This window comes from Chlamydotis macqueenii, chromosome 1 (genome assembly GCF_036417535.1).
Source record: "Chlamydotis macqueenii isolate bChlMac1 chromosome 1, bChlMac1.mat, whole genome shotgun sequence".
Taxonomy (NCBI): domain Eukaryota; kingdom Metazoa; phylum Chordata; class Aves; order Otidiformes; family Otididae; genus Chlamydotis; species Chlamydotis macqueenii.
This window is the reverse complement of record NC_141556.1, coordinates 3,278,390-3,300,854: the sequence shown is the minus strand read 5'-3', so window position 1 is coordinate 3,300,854 and position 22,465 is coordinate 3,278,390. Positions and strand designations below refer to the sequence as shown.

The 22,465-nt window shown below is 46.6% G+C and overlaps 1 protein-coding gene across 1 annotated transcript in view; it reads right to left on the bottom strand.

The window, feature by feature from the left end:
* The window catches only part of PLXNA4 (plexin A4), a 414,876-nt gene that overhangs the window by 206,563 nt on the left and 185,848 nt on the right, over nt 1-22,465 (bottom strand). Inside the window, exon 3 of the mRNA XM_086744556.1 lies at nt 12,194-12,325. Within this exon, the coding sequence (XP_086600682.1) occupies nt 12,194-12,325 (132 nt within the window). The remainder of the gene's footprint in view (nt 1-12,193; nt 12,326-22,465) is intronic.

Here is a 22,465-nt window from a genome sequence, read left to right as displayed (position 1 = left end):
GCATAGATAATGCTCTTGGAGAGAGAGAGGGGAAAAAAATCTGAAGCAGCAAATTAAAACGCCACTTTGAAGGTGATTATAGCAGAGAAGCATGAACCCACAACCCTTTCTTGGTGTCTTAGTGTGGAAGGAGATGGCTTTCCTTTACACATCAAGCAGCTCACAGAGGGCAAGAAGAGTCTTCCTTTGCACTGGTTTCTGGGTCTGACCCAGTTGCCAAACACCCTTTGGTTTCAATGGTGTCACTTGAGGCCACAATGAAAGTAAAGGTGCTCAGGGGAAAGAATTGATAGGCCATAACCCACAAGTTGCTCAAAAATGTGCCAAGAGCTCTGCTACCTGCTTCTTCACCCCTGCTTGCCAAGCAGTAGATGAGGTGGTTGTAAGAGCATCGCAAGCCAAGGAGACCCTGGGAGGGCTCCGTTCAGAAGGAAAAGAAAAACCTCTCCCCATCTGTTCTGGAGACAAAAGGGTTTTCCCCCTCTCTCTTGGCTCATTACGACACTGCATCTTGTGGGTGAAAGATGTCCTGTCCCTCACCAGCATTTTGCTCGGAGCCGGCTGTGGCGGCAGAGCATGAAAAACTTCAGCCCAGAGAGAGCACACGGTGATGCTCAAAGTGCTCGGTGTTTGCAGTAGCAGCTGCCTGAAGAGCCCTGCCTAAATGTCAACACTGTTTTCAGAAACAAATATAGGGAATGTAAAAATAGCAATCAGGGAGCTACATACCTCTTCTCCATCCAACAGCTGGCAGATGAGTTTATATCATAAGGAAGCCAAAAGAGGATCCTCCTAGCTGCTGCCCCTGAAAACTGCCTATAAAAGATAACACTACACAGGCTTTCCTTCCCAGGATCAAAGGCTTCAGGACAACCAGTGATGTGGAGGCAAAGCAGACTCCTATAGATCCTCCTACAGCTGGAGATGTGCTGCAGAGCCATGAGAGTCCACACTGTCAAATTCTTCATGGTCTCTTGCATGTGTTTGTCTGTCCAAATTGCAGTCTCTCAAACAACGTCGGGGAATGGCTTGGGTTTATTCCCTACACAGTCTGGATGGAGCTACCCTCTGTTGGGAGAATAAGAGAGCTGAGGTCTACAGGCATAGGCCACACTGCAGCACTTGGTTTCAGTGCAAGAGAGTGTTCTCTGGTTTATTGCATTTATTAGTATATCTGCTGGGAAAAAAAAATGATACTTTGACCTGATAGAGGCTAGGTCAAAGTCTGCCTGTTTCCTTTGTGCCAGTGCTCTGTGAATCCACCATTAATTATCTGAATCACCCTGGAGTTGATACTCCATGAAAACACATTCCTGATGTGATGCTTGGAGGCAACACATGGGTTACCTTTGCTCTTTGGGGCAGAAACTACTGACACAAACTTCAAAAGTGCTTGGAAGGTTTCTTCCAGAGAAAGCTTCCCAAATGATGTCATGGGAGCAGGGATCTTGTGCAAACACTGTCCTTCATCCTCAAGAAATCCAAAGGGCTTTACAAGTTCATAAAGACGTCACAAAGGCATCCACAGATCCAAATTCTTGGAGAAGGAACACAAGAGCAGGTATTTACACTGGAGTTCAAGACTAGAGGAAAAGAAGTAAATTCATTAGGTGAATTAAAGGAATGAACTTCTACAGGGTCAGAATAATGTGGAAAGTGCTAGGATTGGGATGAGGCAGTACGACTAAGAGTTTCAGAACCATTATGTCAAAAAGTCCCAATCTTAACCTGACTTATTCAGGTAATGACACATGGGGCATTTGGCAGAGAAATTGTCCTGTCCATGTACAACATCCACTGACCTATCCACACAACTTCCTGCAGTGATTTTTCTTCCCCCTCAAATCTTCCCAACCACCCAAAAACTCTAACCTTGCTACATTTATCATATAGGCACAACCACAAATGTGTGGCCAGACTCTAGGCAACATCATTACAGCTCTGGGTGTCCTCCTGAGCTGCACTGTCCATCTACAAAAGTGGCCAAGCAGGCCAAGCCTACACTGCAAACACACAGACATACCCTATATAACAGAGTATTGATCAAGTGCTCAATTGGCTGGTTCAAAATATCTTTCCAAAGGAAAAAAAAAAAAAAAAAAAAAAGTAAGACAAACTAAATTAGATCTCAAAAATTCTCATTACCGTCTCATCAGGTTATGAAATAAAACAAGAAAATAATTTCCGGGGTAGTTGAGTACACTCATCTCCAAACACAAACTGGAAAATCACAAAAACTGGAAAAAAACCTCAGACAAACCCTGAAAAGAACTGGAAAAAAACATTAACGTCACAGTATGACTTGAAAGTTCTTTTTTAATAGAAAGGAACATAAAAGCCAGTTTGCCTTTCAAGGGCAAGTTATGGAATGGATTTAATTTTCCTGTTCCTGCCACACACATCTATGATGATAATGACTGTATCAAGTAATATAAAGTGATGAAAGATATTTAGCAGGGGCCTAAAGCAAGAAAGTCTCAAAGCCATGAGTGTAGAAGACACAGCAAATTCTGGAGCACTTAGAAAAGTTCTCTGTGAGTCTGACAAGGAAATGCCTATTAATCCCCACTAACAAGGAGCACGCTCAGGAGTTCAGAGGTATCGCATAAAAAATAGAAAAGGCATTAGAAAATTATAACTCTGTGCACTTGTGGTATAAGGAAAAGCCCCAAGAGAGCAAATACTTGCTTCAAAGGAGGTAATAAGATACATGAGCCTGCAATGAAAACAACTTCTGAAGGATATTTAAAATGCAATGATGAAGAGAACGGTCCCTGACAGCCACCGGGCAGCGATCCGGGAAAGCACTCAAGCTTGTGTTAAATTTAAAAGCTTAAACCCAAGAGGTATGGAAGTGCCTATACCTCTGAGCCAGGGTGTCTGCCTTGCCCAAATCCTGCCACCCTGGGAGCACTGGTGCCCGGGCTGGGCTGGATGGAATACCAAAGCACGGGGATGATTAACAACCGGTGCTTTCAAGTGACCTGCAAATGTAAGATCTGTGTGAGGCGGTGGAGAGAAGGAGACCTGGCTGTCAGTGAGATTGGAGGAGACAGATGTTTAATGGAGTCCAGGATTACAGATCTGCCAGGCTTCACATGTAATCACCAGCTTCTTAGATTTCCTCTTTCTTCTCCCCTTTTTCTGGGTCTATTACAGGGTCAGGGGCTGGGGGAGGGAAGGATGAAGATTTTCAGATTTCCAGATAAATTCCTTGAGCTGTCCTTAATACTCTGACCTATTCCCAGCTGAAACCACAACTTCCCAGCCTGGCAGGGCTCAGAGAGATGGGAGTGGATTTTTTTTTATTTAAAACAAGAGGAGTGATGCAGTTAACTCCCTGGATACACCTACTTTTCCCCACACACCACGGTAGCTCTACAGAGTTGTCCGTGTTTGCCTCAGACAGGCCACACCGCAGAGGAACAGCACCGCAATCAATAGTGCCCAATGACCCGCACACCGTGTGCCGGGCAGCACTGTGCCCCAGGGGACACGTCTGCACGGCTTCCCACACACTGCCCACTCCTAAGGATCAATAGTCCCTGCTGCTTCTCACCCGGAGAATGACCCTACAAATGCTTTTTGCATTTATGGGCATTTCTCACTCTTTCCTCCAGTCTTACTCATTTTTGTCCTCTGTGTAAGGCAGGGAGTAGCTACTACTTTGTGACAGCAGAGCCCCATGAGTTAGAAGGACCAATGGTTCCACTTAAAAACACAGGGGACAGAAGGAGAGAGACGTGGTTAGACTGAATGACCTATCTCATTCCTCATGTCATGGCTCCAGGCAACCCCCTACAATTGTGTCCACCACATGTAAACCTTAAGACAAGGAGTTCCAACAACAAATTAAACCATCCTCTACTGGAATACAGCACCTTCGAAAGCCTCCATGCATCCTCCAGCTCCCTCTGTGCTTCTTTGAGCAGCCTGTGGAGGAAGCATCCTGGCATGGGGATGACTCTTTGGTGAGCTAAGAGATGAATGCTGACATGAGGCATTGCTGAAGTTCAAGCCAAATGCTGATCCACAGATGGCGGTGTGAAAGCTGTAGTTCTACCCTCAAACATCGAACACATAGAAGAGGGCATAACTGTAGAGTTCAGGTACAAATATGCCGCCACTGTAACTGAACATAGGTCTTTCAATGAGAAAGACTGTATCAGGCACTAAATTGTGTTAATGTATTTGTATGGACATAAGTTCACCCCAAATGCTGACGCAGAGACAACTGGGAGACTCAGCTCTGATGCACTACTCTGTCATAGCCATGTGGCATAACCAAGGACATGCCAGTCAGCCCACTCTGCTCATCAGCTGCAAAATTTCACAAACAGTGCTGTGATCCAGAGGACAGTTACATGACTTCATGTCTTGCCAGCAAGCAGGGTTTAGACTCTGTCCATGGCTAAGATACATGTATTCAAAGTACTCAAGCAGTTGCACTGATACACTCCCCCTCAGCTGGATCCCAGTGATTAAAGCAATGTACTTGCCCCATTTCTCTGGGATGGGGTAGGTCTGGAAGAGAGAAGGTTCTGGCATGGATAAGCAAGTCCAAGCATGAAGCAAAGGGATGCAGACCTGTATTTTGTACTAAATCATTCCCTCCAGTGAAAGACTGTCAAACTGCTCCCAGTCAGTTCCCTCCACACAGCTTGGGCTTGTCAACATTCCTCTAGAAGGGATCAAGAAAGCTATAACTTAGTGTCATCTACAGGATGGCTACAAAGAGAACAATTATTCTCTCAAGAAGCATTTCCCTCTCCGAGACATGCAGTAGAGCTCAGGCTAGATACCTGATAGTAACACACCAAAAATCCTTCTGAACTTTGAGATCCAAAAAAGCTTTCCAACTTTCGTCAGGGCAAGCAAACCAGCCTCAGGTGTCAGGAGGAGACCTGAGTTTTCAATAGCCAGTAGCAGGAACTGTGGAGAGCTCCAAAATGGGTCCTGATCTTGGAAATATCACCTGTATCTTCAAGACACATGGAGTTACATTGGTTTGCCCAGAGCTGCACAAGGACTCTATGACCCAGGCAGGGTATGAGCCTAGTTCTCCCAAATCCTGGACTATCTCTCAATCACAAACCTTTTCTCCTTTCCAATGCACTTAGCACAGTAGGCACTTGAATACAGCATCAAAAAAAAAGCATTTCCAAAGCATAAAAAGAGCTTAATTCAAGTGTGAAAAGCCCAAGGCTGAGGGACAGTGGGAGATGAAATTCCAGATGCCCATGCATCTCATGGGATGGAGACAGCCCCCAGCAGAATTTCTTCCGTTGCTATAAATGGCTCATTTGGGACATCTCCAAGACCTTGAATTGGTTCCTCACCTGCTCACCCCAGCTTTCTGAGTTATTTACATCCCAGCTGGAGCACACAACCAACCCAGCAGGAGATTAAGGGACTCGCTGCTCCCTTAGTTATTCCACAATTACTTTCCCCTAGGATACCCACGTGCTAGCAGCAAATAGGTTACAACCAAGCTAAACTATGTCTTTTTGCAATAATACGCCTTTTGCTGGTAAAGAATTATTTCAAAAGAGTCAACGGCACAATATGCTGCAGTTTTGCTCAGGGGCCAAACCGCTTTTATATTTTTGGCTGAGAAACACAGGCACTCACACAGTGTCTTTTCCATCTTTAGCTGAGCATCCATGCAGGATTTTCCATCCACGCAGTCATTTCTCAGAAGGCATCTGACCTTATTTAACAAGCCCTTAATTAGCTGAAAGCAAATGCAAGGGAGAGCGGAGTTCAGCCTCCGATATTGCTGAGTGTGATGAGTTGTGTTTTAGGGGCAGGAAAGAACAATTAGAATAAAAGTTGCCTTTGCTGCCAACTGGGATTACACTCATCGCTTGCTAGAGATTGACTGAACTCTAGGAATCGTTCTTCCTTGTTTTGTGCAGGACTACCCAAAAGCAGGGCAGCTGGGCAATGAAATGGGCAGTTTGGAGGCCTCTTCTTTGGAGGACTGAGAGACATCCTATCACGACACATCTTCGCAAAGAAAGCGTGCATTTCAACTCTTGACTTGGGCCCCTTGGAAGCTCTGATGACCCTGATCTTACCTAGGATGGTCAGACCTCCTTGTCTAGGAGCTGTCTATTACTCCAAGGAAGAGACTATAATGTCAACACTCTTCCTTCCTTCCTGGCTTTCAGCGATTGAACAGTGGAGTCCTGCAGAAGACCTGACCATCTCCAAAGAGTGAATGTGTACACACAAATCTTTCACACTATGCACAGTAGCCCCTTCTACAAGATGACAATCAATACTCCAAGAACCTACAAAACAGCAGAGTCAAATGAAAGAAATCTGAACAGCAGTGCCAAAATTTATGGTTTATGGATGTCTCTGCTGCTTTTCAATCGCCAGGTCAAAAAGTCACACTTATTAGACAATCTTAGCTTTCTGTTTTCAAACAAGATCATTTCTGTCTTTTCTCGTTCTGGACCAATGATGAAAAACATAGTCCACATACAACCTGATGGCTCACAAACAAACAAATGCAAATTAGAAGGAAAACCTCTGGAGTTATTTTTAAAACTTGTGATCTTGAGCCAGTGTTTCTGGGGACACCCTCACACTGACAATCCCCTGCAAACAGCCACTCCAAACCTAGGAGTTAATGTTAATTGAAATCTTGTGCAAAGACCACATTTGAAGAAATTAAGCTATAATTAAGCAAAGCTATTAATGATTTTTTTAACTAATTGATATGATAACATAAGCAGCAGACAAGATTTTAATCACTGGTCATGAAATCACAAGTAAACTAACCAGTCACCATCTCTTCCTCTGCAGCTAATTTGCACACGATAATTCTGTTGCAGATAGTGACTCAGCGGCAAAGAGAAGAAGAATAAATCTCAGGAGACAAACAGGTATAAGCCTTCCCCATTTTAATGAGAAACAGACACAGAAAGGCCAAAAAGACCCTGTCAACATGATTTGTGATACTCTTACTTAATTTTTACCAAATGCGGTTTCTGCCATTCTTTATTTGAAGTACATATTTATTTGATATTTCACTGGCAAACTTTAAAAGAGCTCCCAAAATGCCTATCTCCTTCTGCTACGCATGACCCTACCAGCCTCACCTTCGACACACGGTAATGGTTTTAGGGCATGATAGCACTGCACAGATGTGATTTATGCTCAGATCATGGATGACTTTCTCCTGGTTTGCCGGGAAGAGGAACAACTTTCCGCTGGAGCATGAAGTTGACTCACCTGCACGAAACAAACCTGCCCGCATGGAGAGGGACAGCAAATCTCCTTCTTTCGTGAAATTTAGGGTTACTCATAAACTGTTTGCAGAACAGAGTCTTCCCTAGCCATTAGTAAACCAAAAGTAGGAGGCAGCTCAAAGCCTTGGGATTTTAATAATACAAAGCTGGAGTTTCTTGCTGTTTGCCTTCTGGTTTTTGGGCCTTGAAGTTCATTTTCTTTAGCTCTTCCCTTTGATCTCTCAATATCAAAGGGAAGAACTGAGATTCTTGTGTCTTGGAGTTACTTCCAGGTGCTACATCAGCTTTGCAAAACGCAGCTAACACTGGGAGAGACCCAGGAGTCCAACATGCTGAAAAGGAGATATTTAAGGGGTGATGGAGGTCATCTTCCAAATACTGCTCCAAAGCCACAACAGGAAAATGAGCATCCCGCACCTCCTGATGCGTAGAGCTAGGCTGCTTGTGCATGTCAACTGTTAAGCATCAAGGAGGCAAGGAGGCATGGTCAGCCAGCAGTGTGGTGGCAGCTGGAAGAGGAAAGAGCAAAGGAACAGGGGTGCCAGGACTGGAAGAGTGATGGAAAAGCAAATACAAGTCCGTAAATGAGAGGACAGGGCCACAAAGAGAGAGAGGATCAGAAAGAGAGGCAGGGATAGTGAGGAAGTGGTGAAAGAAGCATCTTAACTCCTGCAGAGAGCTCCAGGGGTCTTGTAGGCTCAGGCTTCTCATTTGGGAGGAGAAAGAGATTCAGGAGAAGGTTAGAGGAGGAAGAGGGACTTCAGGAGGCATGTGCATGTGTGATGAGGAGCAGAGGAGATGCAGAGACAGCGCAGACCTTCTTCCCCTGCTCCTGCAGCAGCATTGCCCATCTAATCCTCATCCCCTTAAATCAATGTGTGAAGCAGAGCACTCTCCACTCTGTGCACCAGAAACAAGGAAGGAAAAAGAAACAACCCAAGCCTCCAATGCACCGATATCCCATGACCTCCAGGGAACATCTCGATACAGGGACAAGTGCCATTCAGACAGACAAGTGAGAAAATTACACCCTGGAGCAGTCCCCTCCCTGCCACTGCCACACAAGACCCTCTGTTCAGTGGGAAACACCGTCCGGCTTGTAACTCACTTGGAGCCTTTGTGAAGGCTGGGGCTAAATGGTAGATCTCCTGATAAATCATGACAGATCCCGTGCATGCACCAATCCTTCCCTGCTCTGTTGACAGGGACTTGAAACACACGTTTGCACTTGAAACATGCATACGCCCGCACCTCAGTGAAATAATGGGACCTTTGTATACCGTGTCTCTGTGTTTTGGTGACAAATCTTTCCCTCTCCCTCATTCAACCAATCTCCCTATAAAATACATATTTATATACAATGGAGATGATGCAAAGCTCCTGCATCCTGCTCCTGAGAGCACATCACATCTGGTAGCACTCAGAACTGCTGCTAGCCACCTCTCAACATTCACAGGACGTGCAAGGAAGGACCTGTTTCAGCCACAGACCACAGGGTTGAGCTGGGATCCCAGTTCCCCTTGGAGCCCAGGGACTTCAGCTCCAGGTGAAAAGCCCCATGTGCAATCCAAGGGCCCCTCAGTGCACTGAGGAAAATGCTCCCCTGCAGATGCTGACCTTAAAAAGGTCAGGTGATGCATTTTTTTTTTTGGCAGCACCAGAAAGCCCCTTCTTGTAGCCAGGTTTATTGCGACAGCTCTTTGAAGGTGTTTCAAGTTAAAGGATGCCTTGCCGAGCTGAGTCCTAACACCTCATTGCAGAATAGTTTGGGGCACGGCAAGAGCAATACTTGCTGGAACTGCCAGAGCCATGATAGAAATTGGCTTTATCATTGGGTTATCCGTTCCCCTTGAGGACTGATGAGTGATGGAGCCAAGCCTAGCAAAACTACTTTTAATGGGGCAGCTACACACCCAACAGAACTACCCTTATCTCCGAGGCACAGCCAGGCTTTAGACCAGCAGACAGAGGGAGGAGAAGTCTCCTCCTTCCCCAGGGATAGGACCAGCCCTGGGGCCTGCCTACCTTTGAAAAGGTCAGGTCAAGCCATCACCCTCCTGTCCCTCACCTCCAATACCTCACAATATCCAGATCCCAAGACCTCACAATACCAGGGGATCTCTGCGGGCAGTGAAAACCTCTGATAAGTCAAAGCTTCATTCATTTATGAAAAGAACTGTACGACACGGCTTGTATAGTGGATGGGATGTATCCTCCCCAAGGTCAGCTTGCACTCTTCCTCGCCATTCACAGTCCTGCCTCCAGCAAAGGCAAACCCTTGCGCTCACTCTCTGCCACTAAGACCCTACAAATGTTAATTCATTTGAGCACTTGAAGTGCGTTATATCACGAGCGCGCAGATAGCGTCTGTAGTGCCATGACGGCAGCGCTGTCATTCGCATTGCTTGCTACATCGCAGATAAAATCAGAGATGGGCAAAGGCTTCTGTAGCGTTGAGTGTTTCACAAAATTGGATCAGATTTTAAACAATAACAGTCCATGCCCTTTTCACTAACCTCTCTCATACAGACAGTCTTGGGCTTCAAAGATGGGTGGGAGGGGATGATTGAATAAATCAGGGCTCTGGGGTTCTCTATAGGGCTCCAACAACAATGTGTGGCCCTAAAAATAACATGTCTAAGCTTGTGCTTCAGTATAGCCAATCACAAAATGAGTCTGCTCATGTTGTAATGGTCAGGGAAGTGCATGTAATCAACGTACCAGCAAGAATATATTTTTGGAAGTTTCTGGAGAAAAAAATAAACTGCTCCTCATGTTCCACAATTCAATTCTTTAAGGAAGTGAGAGAATCAACAGTGCTGTCCCATTAACCTCCCCTAGAGAGGATGAAGACAGCTCCTGGGTGTTACGAGACCAACCAGACCAAGGGAGCCAAACAACTTGTCTCTGTAAATCTGAATGACTCTACAGAGCCAGTAGTGGTATCTGAAGTGACCTGTTGACAAATGGGCCTGCACAAAAAGGACACTCTGGGCAAATCTGAAACTAGTGGATTAATTATTGATGTATTGTCATGCTCAGGGGCTTGAACCATGCGTGGAGCCCAGTTGTGCTCAAAGAGTAAAGAAAGGACCCTCAGAGTAAAAGAATGAGAAAGAGGAACAGTGACTTGACTTGCAGGAGCTCACAAGCATCACTTGCCTCCACTTTCCCACTCCATCCCAACAAGTGACTGGAACTGTTTTCACTTCAGAATGGGAGCTGACATCCCATCCTTGTCCAGCATGAAATAATAAGAAAGCAATCCCACCTGTGTCATCACATCCTTTCTCCTGAGTTATCATCATCTTGCAGCCTCTTTATTAAAGACAAACATATAGAGTTGCTCCCCTCCCCATTCCAAGTTTGAAGTATAAATATCCACAGCTCAGGGAGAGGGTTGGGGACATCGCAGAGACACAAAACATTTAAAATAAAATTATTAAAGCAGAAGAAATAACAGTCTTAGATTGGAAATTATAACCAGCTGACTTTGCATAGGGAGAAGGATAGCCAGTGTGACACACCTGAGCTCCTGGACCACAGCAATCCTTCTAAACACCCCCTTCCAAAACACACGTATCTCTTGCCTTATGAGCCAGGAGAAAACTTCTCCTAGCTTAGGCAAAGGCTAATAATTTCACTGTTAGCCACAGTCTGGAAAACAGCCACCTGAAAAGGATATCAAGAGGGTCTATAAAATCATGCCAAGTGAAGAGGGAACAGTTATTCACTGTCACTTTTTTTTCAGGCAGGAATTAGTGGGTGGTAAAACTGCCACAAGACTGGGTGAGAAGAGGGGACATTGCCGCCCATCTCCATCCTGGAGACTACTGACTGTTGGTCACTGTAGCACAGTGCTGTCAGAGGGTCAGAGCAAAACACACTATGTCTAGGGTGGATCTTGGTGTTAGGGAACTGAGCGATACTGGGAGGAAATCACACTACTCTGAAAATGCTACTGGAGCATGTAGGCATCCTTCAGGCAATTCATGAAGGCAACAAGAAGCATATCAAGCAGGTGTTTTACGTTTGGTGCGTCTTACATGATGTAAGGTCAGGTGGGCAACATTTGCTCAATGAATCATTGAACACTAATGTATGGGTGGACATGTCACATTTGGACTGGTGCCCTCCACTGAAGTTGCGCTGTCGTACACCTGCCATCACCCTACCAAAATACCTCATCGTTCCCCTCTGTTTGGGGATCTAAAGCTCCTCACAAACTCTCATGAATCAACCAGTTACAATATTTCAAGTCACTTCATGTCCACAAGATTAATTACATACAATTAATTTCTTCAGGCAAAATAATTTCCTCCTTCCACCCCAAGCAGTAAACTTCCTAAGGCCAAGCACTCTACTGACATCAGCCAGACTTCCATGTTGATCACTCAGATTGGTCCTTCTCTGGAATCTGGTCGGATTTTCAATAATAATACTAATAGCACAACAGGAACGCCATGCTAAACTTGGCCTGCACCCTGGCAGGCAGCATCCTACACTCTTAATCACTGTGTCTCAAAGACACTCCAGATTCTCCAAATACTCCAGTTGGAGCCAAATTACTCAGCATTACACTTACCCATATCTGTGGCAGATGTAGCCACAGTTTGAATGGGGGTGGAGAGCAATGTGGTACGCAACAGACGCAATAACAACTCCTTGTCATGTAGCCAGTAGGATGTGTACTGCATAAAGCAATACTGGGGGTCATTTTTGCCCCCTAGGTTTTCTGCCCCTGTTCCCTCAAAAATTGCATCAGTGTATAAATGCAATTGTTTCCAAGCACGAAAAATAATGAGATCAACAATGGAGCACATCTTTGTAATAACTGTGTCCACTATCAGAACTTCATGTGCAATTCTGATGTCCACAGTATGATCAAGCTAAAAGTTTCCAAAGCACCATAGACTGATGGGGTTTCCTACCTGCTTCTCAGACATGATGTAGAGGTGTTCATGATCCTTTGAGAAGACCATATCCCGTAATATGGGGCCAGTATCCACCACCTGCACAATCTCATACTCCAGGGTGTTCTTGGTGGTGCCGTCTACGCGGATCTGCAGAGCGAAAAAAAAAGCAAGGAGAGAACATGAGTATTTTTCCTCCTTCCATGGAGACGGTAGAATAATCATTGGAGAAACGTATTGTGATCCAGGTCTTTTTGACACCAACCACCATCATTGCAAAGTGAACTCTTCCTTAAAGGATAAAGCAGGTTTAACTACTTCTGCTGGTCCCATCAACACAAGCGCACTGTAGAAGAACAATCCAGAGCCTGCTCACTTTTATGTGGCACTATCACTGTGCTGCTATCATTGCTTGGACAAATCTACTGAGCTGAAAATGATGGTATAAAGGTCAGAATCCATGGTGATAATGAGCAAAAGATAAAAAAACACTCAAGAGTCTGCAGGACTGACTCACTCAAATGCTAGTCAGACAATATTATCGTTCTTATTGCTAATATTCCATGGGGCAATATATTATTGCAGAGTGTACAATACAACACAGACTATTTCTCTTGTTGATTACATATATCAGATGTTGAAATCAGTCCTGCACAAATATGGCACCTCAAGATTCCAGCCACATCTCATAACAAGTTGTCACTTAGGAACATCAATAACCGGAATTATGAGAAGGAACAGGACGCACAGTCCCAGTCTATCCCTGACAGTGACCCAGCGATGCAGAAGAAAGTGGACAAAACACCAGAGTTTCTGTTACCTGTCTAAAACAAATTTCTAGATATCAGGCTCAAAAGCAGCTGAAGAAGGTTTGTAATCCTTTTTAATACTATAATTGTAATTCAGGATAACCTATCTATCTATAAGAGTGTCGACTCCTTCTGGATCTTGTGAGGCTCTGTACTTCAGCAAACCCCGCGGCCGTGTGTTTCAGAGATGCCTCCACATTCCTCATGTCAGAATTATCAGAATTTTATCAGAATTATCAAGATCGAGATTGGAAAAGACCTAAAAGATCATCCAGTCCAACCATCACCAATACTTCTCAGCTAAATCATATCCCTCAACACAACATCCAAACCTTTCTTGAACACCCCCATGGTCGGTGACTCCACCACCTTCTTGGGCAGTGCATTCCAGTGCCTGACTACCCTTTCCGAGAAGTAATATTTCCTAATGTCCAGCCTGAATCTCCCCTGGCACAGCTTGAAACCATTGCCTCTAGTTCTATCACTGTCTACACGAGAGAAAAGGCCGACCCCTAGCTCACTACAACCTCCCTTCAGGAAGTTATAGAGAGCTATAAGGTCTCCCCTGAGCCTCCTCTTCTCCAGACTGAACAATCCCAGCTCCCTCAGCCGCTCCTCATAAGGCCTGTGCTCCAGACCCCTCACCAGCTTCGTAGCCCTCCTCTGAACGCGTTCCAGGGCCTCAATGTCTTTCTTGCAGTGAGGGGCCCAAAACTGAACACAGTACTCGAGGTGCGGCCTCACCAGTGCCGAGTACAGGGGGACAATTACCTCCCTGTTCCTGCTAGTAACACTGTTTTTGATGCAAGCCAGGATGCCGTTGGCCTTCTTGGCCACCCGGGCACACTGTCGGCTCATGCTCAGCCGAGCATCAATCAGTACCCCCAGGTCCATTTCCTCCACACAGTCCTCCAGCCACTCCGCCCCAAGCCTATAGCGCTGCCTGGGGTTGTTGTGGCCGAAGTGCAGGACTCGGCATTTCGTCTTGTTGAACCTCATCCCATTGGCTTCAGCCCAGCTCTCCAGCCTGTCCAGATCCCTCTGTAGGGCCTCGCTACCCCCAGGCAGATCCACACTCCCAGCCAATTTGGTGTCATCTGCGAACTTACTGAGGGTGCACTCAATGCCCTCATCCAGATCATCAATAAAGATATTGAAGAGGACAGGCCCCAGCACCGACCCCTGGGGAACACCACTTGTGACCGGTAGCCAGCTGGATTTAACTCCATTCACCACCACTCTCTGAGCCCGGCCCTCCAGCCAGCTCCTTACCCAGCCAAGAGTGTACCCATCCAAGCCATGGGCTGCCAGCTTCTGCAGGAGAATACCGTGGGAGACAGTGTCAAAGGCTTTGCTGAAGTCTAGGTAGACCACATCAACAGCCTTTCCCTCATCCAGCAGATGGGTCACTTGATCATAAAAGGAGATCAGGTTGGTCAAACAGGACCTGCCCTTCATGAACCCATGCTGGCTAGGCCTGATCCCCCGGCCATCCCGCACATGCCGCATGATCTCCCTCAAGACTATCTGTTCCATAACCTTCCCTGTAACCGAGGTCAGGCTAACAGGCCTGTAGTTCCCTGGATCCTCCTTACAACCTTTCTTGTAAATGGGAGTCACGTTGGCAATCCTCCAATCTTCCGGGACCTCACCAGTCAACAAGGAGCGCTGATAGATGATGGAAAGCGGCTCGGCTATCACCTCTGCCAGTTCCCTCAGCACTCTTGGGTGGATCTCATCCGGCCCCATAGACTTGTGGCATGTCCCTTGCTATGTTTCAGTGTACTGCCTTTCACTTTCAGAAAATCTTCTGTCCTGCAGCAACACAATCATTACAGTACAATTCCCTAGAAGAAATAAAGTTGTAGTAGATCCGTTTCATGCTCCACAACGGGATCTCCATACCTTCCTGACCAAAGGCAAACTAAAGACTCCCTGTCCCTGGTTTGCACTTGAGCAGTTTGATAGCTGAGTAAAAAGCACCTTTCCCACCCAAAGGAAATAACAAACTGTGGAGAACTTATGGTATCAAGACCCATTCCCACTGTTCCCTAGCACAGTTCATGAGCTTGTTCCTTCTGTATCAACCTTTCAGCCAAGAAACTCAGCCTGAATCATCTTCTATTTTAGAAAGGCAGAGAAGGGAAGAGAAGGAGCAACAAAGGGTCTGGACAGCTTGTATGAGCAAAGGGCAGCAGGGATATACAGATTCTTATTTTCGTCCTTCCTTGGTCAACCTACTTGCTGTATGACAAAAAAAAAAAAAAAAAAAATTATTTCCCCAGGAAAGATGGGAGAAATAAAGCAGAGAGAACATAGAGGGGCTCCCTGTGACACAAAAGGGTCTGGAGGGTGCTCAAGGATGCTCAGATCCTATGTGCTATCCATCAGCCTCTGCAGAAGTGGGTGCACATGCAGGCACTGGCTTTTGGGCTTGCCAAATGACACTGGAGGATTTGCAGTTAGTTTGTCACCTGGATGGATCTGGTGATAACAGCAACACACTCCGCAGCATCGACAACACAGAGGTCAGGGTCTGAAGCCCAGCCCTGAGTATCTGTGCCTCCTGCTGGCTGTGACTCCCCAGAAGGAAAGGACTCGCTCATGTCCATGTCCAGCTCCTCAGAGTGTCTCTTCTTGAAAGTGGACACTGATGGGATTCACTCATGAGGTCAAGGGCAAAGAGGCCAATGGGCTTAGGATGAGTCATTCCCCTTAGGGCAGTCAGGAGAAAGGAAGAAGACAGGCTGCAGGTTGAAAAACACAGGATTCTCCCTGTTTGGGATCTGCCCAGGGAAGCTCAAATCCCCTCCACAGCAGAAGCCTTTCCTATTTCCCACTGAGACTTTTCCTGCACCGAGTTCTCACTCCCAGGGAGCGGTGGCTGAGCTCTGCCTTCCCCCCGGTCCCTTGTGGCTGCCCGTCCCCATCAAAGGGCTGCAGAAGATCCTCACTCTCTCTTCTGATCACTGTGCTAAACAAACCTTACGCCTTTGCTGCTTTGCCCTTGATTTATCAGCATCGTCGAGGTCAGATCTGTAGACCGCTAGATATGTAAGCAGCCAATTATCACCCCAGGGCTGAGTCACTGTCCTCAGCCTTTGCCAGGCACCATTAGAGGAGAAAGAGGTCAGAGATGGAAGAGGCAGGATGGAGAAATAGCTGGCTGGAACTAACAAACCATGTTGATGGGAGGCACAGCCCCCAGGGATCTCCCCTGTGCATTTGGCGCAGGTAAAAGATTGCAGAGGTTTCACACCGGGAAAGCAGAGATACTCGGAAGTGATTTAACAGCTATTGCTAGCCTGATTGCCTGCAAAGTCATTGTTTTGCAGAGAAGGATAGAGGGAGGGAGGAAGAGGGCTCATTCCACTGTATGTGTGCAAATACGCACACGTGCACTCATGCACACACAGCCCAACAGCTGTAAGTGCAGAAAACTCACTCTGGTTAAAGCTTGTAACTAAGGAAAAAGAAAATTCCGAAAAAGGCCAGAAAGTCTGGCAGACATTAACTCACACTGCACACAGACTGTGCAAACCCTGAGCCGGCAAAGAGGTGATTATCATAGTTTGCAGCCAGAAGTCTGGCTTTTAACTCAAGCCATCCCTTTTACCTGTCTTAAACTCCAGCTTTCTTATGTTCAATCCCAGGCACAGAGTCCGCGGGATCTCCACCTTTCCTGCACATTTCTTCACAGTCCTGAGCATCAAACAACACAACAGCAGCTTCTCTTAGAGAGAGATTTAGTCCTGGCTCCAAGGCTCCCACTTAAACCAGGGCACTTGGGTTAGCAAAAAAAAAAAATCAAAAGAAGAGTCTGTGAAGGGGAAATGAGAAGATTCTCATCAAAGCCTGCAAGTGATCAGCGCTAAAGTCAGGGACACAGATACAATCTCTGCTTGGAAAGCTCCTCAAGGTGCCAATTGCAGGGAAATTGAAGCATGCACCAGCAGTTTGTTCTGTTGCTGCTCTTCTTTGCTGGCATCAGCCACAAGCCCAGTGCAGAACTGGGGTGCTGGGATAGGTAGAGTTTTCTTCTGATCGAAGTATGGATATTCAAGATGTTCTTATTAGGCTGTGGAATTAAAGATTGATCTGCAGTTTACTGGGGATTTCTCCTTGAAACCACCTGTGAACTATGAGCGCCTCTGCAAGGCAAGAGGGAGGGGAGCAAGAAGTGATGGAGAGGGCTCTGGGACCTTACACTAGTCTCATAATGCTCAGTCCAACCACAACCAGATGTGTGCACACTCCTCCACAAACACACTCATCACCTCAACCACAGGAATACCTGCTCCCACTGCCTACACCTCTGTATTGCACAGCACACGCTCCTTGGACCACAAGATGCTCTACTCAGCACCCCAAGCTCCCCTGCCCTCCTTTAACCCAACACACATGTGCAGAGCTCCTGGGGACCAATGCTTTTAGGCTGCACGTTAATCCTGCTTCCCGGAAGGCTGTGCTCACCAGGCTTCGTTCTGCAAAGCCGGCTGCTATTAAAATATCAGCATGATGCTTCCCGAAGGTCAACTACCAGGGGACCTATTCTGGCAGCTGTTTGTTTGTTTGTCTGAACATTATCTAGGTCTGGCTGTTTATTTACATCCATTGAAGTATCAGACAATAAATATCCTCTCCCAGTAGCAAACAGATGCTTGCACTCGAATGTTCTGGCTAGCGCTGACTTCAAAACGATCTCCTTAATGAGCAAACAACACTATTAATCTTTAAAGACACAGGCTCTGGCCTTCCCTGAGCTCCCACTCTGGTCATGGCTAGCCCTACAGGCATCCTGGCAAGCAGCCCACAGTCTGGTAGACGAAAGAAGATACCTTCCATCACTGGACTGGTGATTTTCAGCATTATCTGGGTCTTCCCAGCTGCTGTGGGGTCCACAGGAGAGTCATGCTTGAGCATAGTCTCCCAGACAAGCAGGTGGTAGATGCCTCAATCACACTTCTATGACGGAGATGAGTTTGAGGATTGTATAGTTATCAAAGAGAGGGACACAATAGACCCCTCCAAATCATGGGTATGGATTCAAAAGGGTCAGAGAAATAGCAGTGGGACTGGGGGACAAAGAAGGAATCAGTGCTAGCAAGTCCCAGTGCTGGAAGATAAACCACGATCATGGCAAGAAGCAAATATCTTTAAGCTCACCAGAGCAACAGAAACACCTGCCTTCCATATTGGAGCATTGATCCTGTTCTGGGGTCTGAGAGGACCATGTCCCTCTGTTAGCATGTTATTGCTGTGCTAAGCTGGTTGGGGATGGTCTCTTTTGGAAAGCTGCATTGCATTGTGCAGATGGGGAGCCCATGTGAGAAAGAGGTGAAGTGACTAAGCATGCCAGCAGCAGAGCTGAGGAACCCTCTCCCAAACTGTCTGTCTACATTAGCAAATAGTATAATGTAAAAGGAGTTATCTATAAAGAGACACTGTTTCACCTGAATTCCAGCATGCATGTTAGATGTTCTTCAGGAGCTTTACTTCGGACCCACCAAAGCCTGATCTCGTACACTGAATAGGTGTTTGGAGCACGTGAACATCATCCAGGGTTTTTTTTATCCAAGAAAAATCCAGTTCATGGACTTTAAGATTGCTCTGCTGCATGAATCACAGTAAATTAAGCACAGACAATGGATAATCTTCAAAATTTTCTTCAGGCTTACTTCAGAAGCACGTTCCTGAATGAGAACTGTTACCACCTCACCTCTATTTTGTTCTCCCTGCAGTTTGGACCCGTCACTGTCAGCAAAAGAACAGATAATTTCCCCTGTGCCAACTGAGCTCAGCTGTACCCTACTCTTCTAAAACCAACACCTCCTGCCCAAAGCATCATTCCCGGCCCACCAGAGTCAAAATGAGACCCTTTCTATTAAGTCCTTTGTATAAAGAATTTGAAACCCGTCCAGGACTCCTGAGAGTGTGGTCAGGGGCAGGATCATGATGGCCAGCCAGGCAGACAGCAGGAGCAGATGCTGGTTGGGTGATAGTCACTACAAATAATTAAATTAATAACTAAGTGGAAGAGGAACTGGTGAACCATGGCTCGCTCAGCCAACCCGTCCCTCCCTGCTACTCTGCTTTTGTGCAGCGTCAGCAGCCCCGAGGCTGATGAAGTTAAAGGGAATTCATCACCGCCAGTCTCAACGCTTCCAGCCAGTGCTCCAGCAGCTCCCGCTCCAGTCATGCTGGTGGCTTATTTTGGCCGTGAAATTGCCCCAGTTCCCAGGGGAGGTGATTAAGTGGTGGCCAGGAAGATTGCAAGGGTGGATTTCAAAGGCAAAGCCCTGTAGGTCTCAGAATCCGTCCCTGCTGCCTCCTCTGGGGTGCAAGGGTGTGAACATGGCTGTGGCACTGCCTCTGAAAGGAGCAGAAATACTTTTGGACAGGGAAAGCTAGACGTGGCAGGACAATCTTTGCCCTCTCCATATCCCATGGCATCCTTCCTTTGTCCTCCTTGCTTCTCCTTCTCCCATGGATTCTCACTGAAATCACCATCATTATTTTTCACTATTGACTTAAAGGATCTGCAAACTTCATTTCTAGGAGATCCAAGCAGCCCTGAAGCCGAGCGTATCAATCCAGGCTGCTCTGAGCAGTGCCCAGCCACAGCCTTACAACTGCACAGGGGCCTCTAATACTTCATTGCTTTTCCAATATCAGCTCCTCCCTGGTTTATGAACCTGATGTTCCCCAGTGGACACCGGGACTCCTGGCACAGCGAGGCAGCAAAGATACAGCAGACAACGTATGATCTAATGTCAGGCTGTTGTGATGATCATCTATTTCTGCTTTTCCATTGATTTGGATTACATGATGCAGCTCTATTGATCTCATTAAAGACAAGGAAGGAGCTGGTGACACTCCATGCTCCTCCTATTTTCTTCCATTTTGGTGTGTGTTTTCCAGTCAAATAATCCATTCCGATGTGCCTAAAGCCTATTAACAGGAGATCAATTTCTAATAAAACATGACATTTCAATAGCTCTATCTATCTACTGATCCAAAAGGCCTTTAGAAACACTAATTGAAAAAGCAAGGGGTGAGTTATCGCTTCCTCCTACCTAATAGTCAGCAGCCAGCAGCCTTCTCTCTTCTTTTGCACAGATGTTTTAAGGTGCTGCTTGCATGGACAATGCCAGGCCATCCAAATATTGATCTCAGAGCACCTTCAGCCATATGGAGAGCAGGATCCTAGAAGACCACATGTTTAGTCTTCTCAATACTCATGCTTTCAATGCTATCCACACCCTAATGTGTCACGATGGCAGCTGCTGTCACTAGAGGGGATGCTAACTGGTCCAGAGAGGAGAGAAGAGTCAACCCTAGCCTTTTGCTTCCAAGGGAGGCCCACTCCCTAAACTTGCAAATGCCCTCCAGCTATTATCCTGACAAGGCTCACTTCTAGCACTCTGTCCCAAGCTCCTCAGTGTCTGTGTGATGACTCATCCAATTATACCCACACACCCGAAGTTGTACATGTAAAAATACCCCTGAAGAAGGCACCTACAGGCACAGCATGCTTACTCCGTAGAATGCATATGTACACCTGAGCGCACACATCTGCTCCACACAACCAAAAGGACAGCAGTCCCTTCAAGTTCCTGGTTTGCATTTATTTTGTACAGAAGATCTAAATCTTGTGTTTATCAAACAAGCGAGACACATTTGCTACCGCATTGCAACAGCCATGGAGAATGGTTCTTCCTCCTTCTCTGTCCACGCAGTTCCCTCAGCCTTTCTTCCAAGCAACAAACACAAGGTTTTCAAGAAAACAGCTTCCCTAGAATACTGCTGGCTAATCCCTAACATCTGCAGGCGTTGCAATATAATCCTTCCTCCGCACGCCCTCGGCTGCACTCTGGAAGGGAGCATGGGTGGTTGCACTGGGCAGGAGCATGGAGTCTAATCCCTGCAGAGGAGTCACCCACTGACCTCTTGTGTAATCCAACCAGGCTGCAAAATTCAGTCAAAAGGAGACGTGCCTGACTGCTGGATACAAGATCTCCCTTGCAAGGCAAGTGCAGCACACCAGGGAAAAGGAGTATTCCTCTTACTTCAGCAAGGCCAGGAGGAAGACCAGGCAAGATGTTGATGGCCAAGTGTTTCATGGCGTAGGTGCTTTGATTTCATGGTGGGCCAGTGTCTCACCATAGATAAAGCATGCAATAACCTGGGATAAGCTGTAATGAACGTTCTGCTTTGGGCCAGAGGGTCCTACAAGCCAGGAGACAAACTCCTAGCTGACAGAGGTCCCCTTCTTTCACAGTCCACAGCCCGTGATTGGTGGGCCATACCACTGTGGTTCCCCATCAACATTTATAGCAAGAGATTCTCCTGGTTGCGATGGATTTACAGTCTAAATCAGACATAAATAAAAGACCAGCCTGTCATTCTGGGCTCGGAAAGCACCTCACACAGTGGGTTCATGACAGTTGCTCCCACTACTGGAAAAATAATAATTACAGCTTGAAGTGTGGCCAGCCAGGCTGTACCCAGACTGCAGGCCTCACCCCAAATTGAAACAGCTACAGAGCTGGATATAGGGGGAAAGGGAAGGAGACGAGATGACCAGATCCTTTCTCTCCCTGACGAGGGAGAGCATGTCAGGTGTATGCAGCTTTCACATCCATGAGCCAATTGACAGATGACATCATCTTTGAAAGCATGGTTTACACACGCTCCCCTGGCGCTCTCTGATTGATAAATTAGACACTCAAGAGCCACGTGCTAATCAATGCAAATCATTAGTTTGTAACAACACAAGGCAAGCTCGGCAGAGCTCATTTTTCAAGGTAATGGCCTGCCAAGGGATCAGTGTTCAGCAACAAGCCCTGCCAGGCGATCCATTAACAGGCTGCTGGCACTCACCTATGGCACCGGGCTGAGGTCTTTGCTGTCCAGTCCCCACAAGGATGGGTCTGTGCTGCTCAATACAAGAGCCAGAGCCCCGAACCTGCCATTCGTCCTCCTTCCTCTACACGAGGCATCACAGCTCCTGGCCCTTGCCCAGGCTCTGCTGACAGTGCTCACCTTGGTCCCAGACATCTGGGGTGCACATGTTCTCACTGGCCGTGAACACTTGTTCTCCACTTACCCCAGCCCTGCAACCTAAAATAAAAGTCATCTGAAACTGAAAAATTGAGCTTCGCCCTCTATCAGTGGAAAAAACCAGAACAAAACAGGGCATTCAAAGCAGTGAGCTGCAGATATGTTCTAAGAAGCCTCATGCTGACAGCAATGGCATCGCTAAGAGCTAATATCTGCATCAGGCATGTGTTCGGGCAAATGGAGAGAGCATTTGAACACTCTAGCCACCAGATTTCACATCCAAACTTTTGGCTTCAGGCTCTTACAACCACTGCCCAACTGAGTGAGTACTTTGGGAGAACGAAACTACATCAGGCCACCAGAAACTACGTGCCACCATTGACCTTTCTACCAGAGCAAAGGCAGGGCAGGAGCCTGG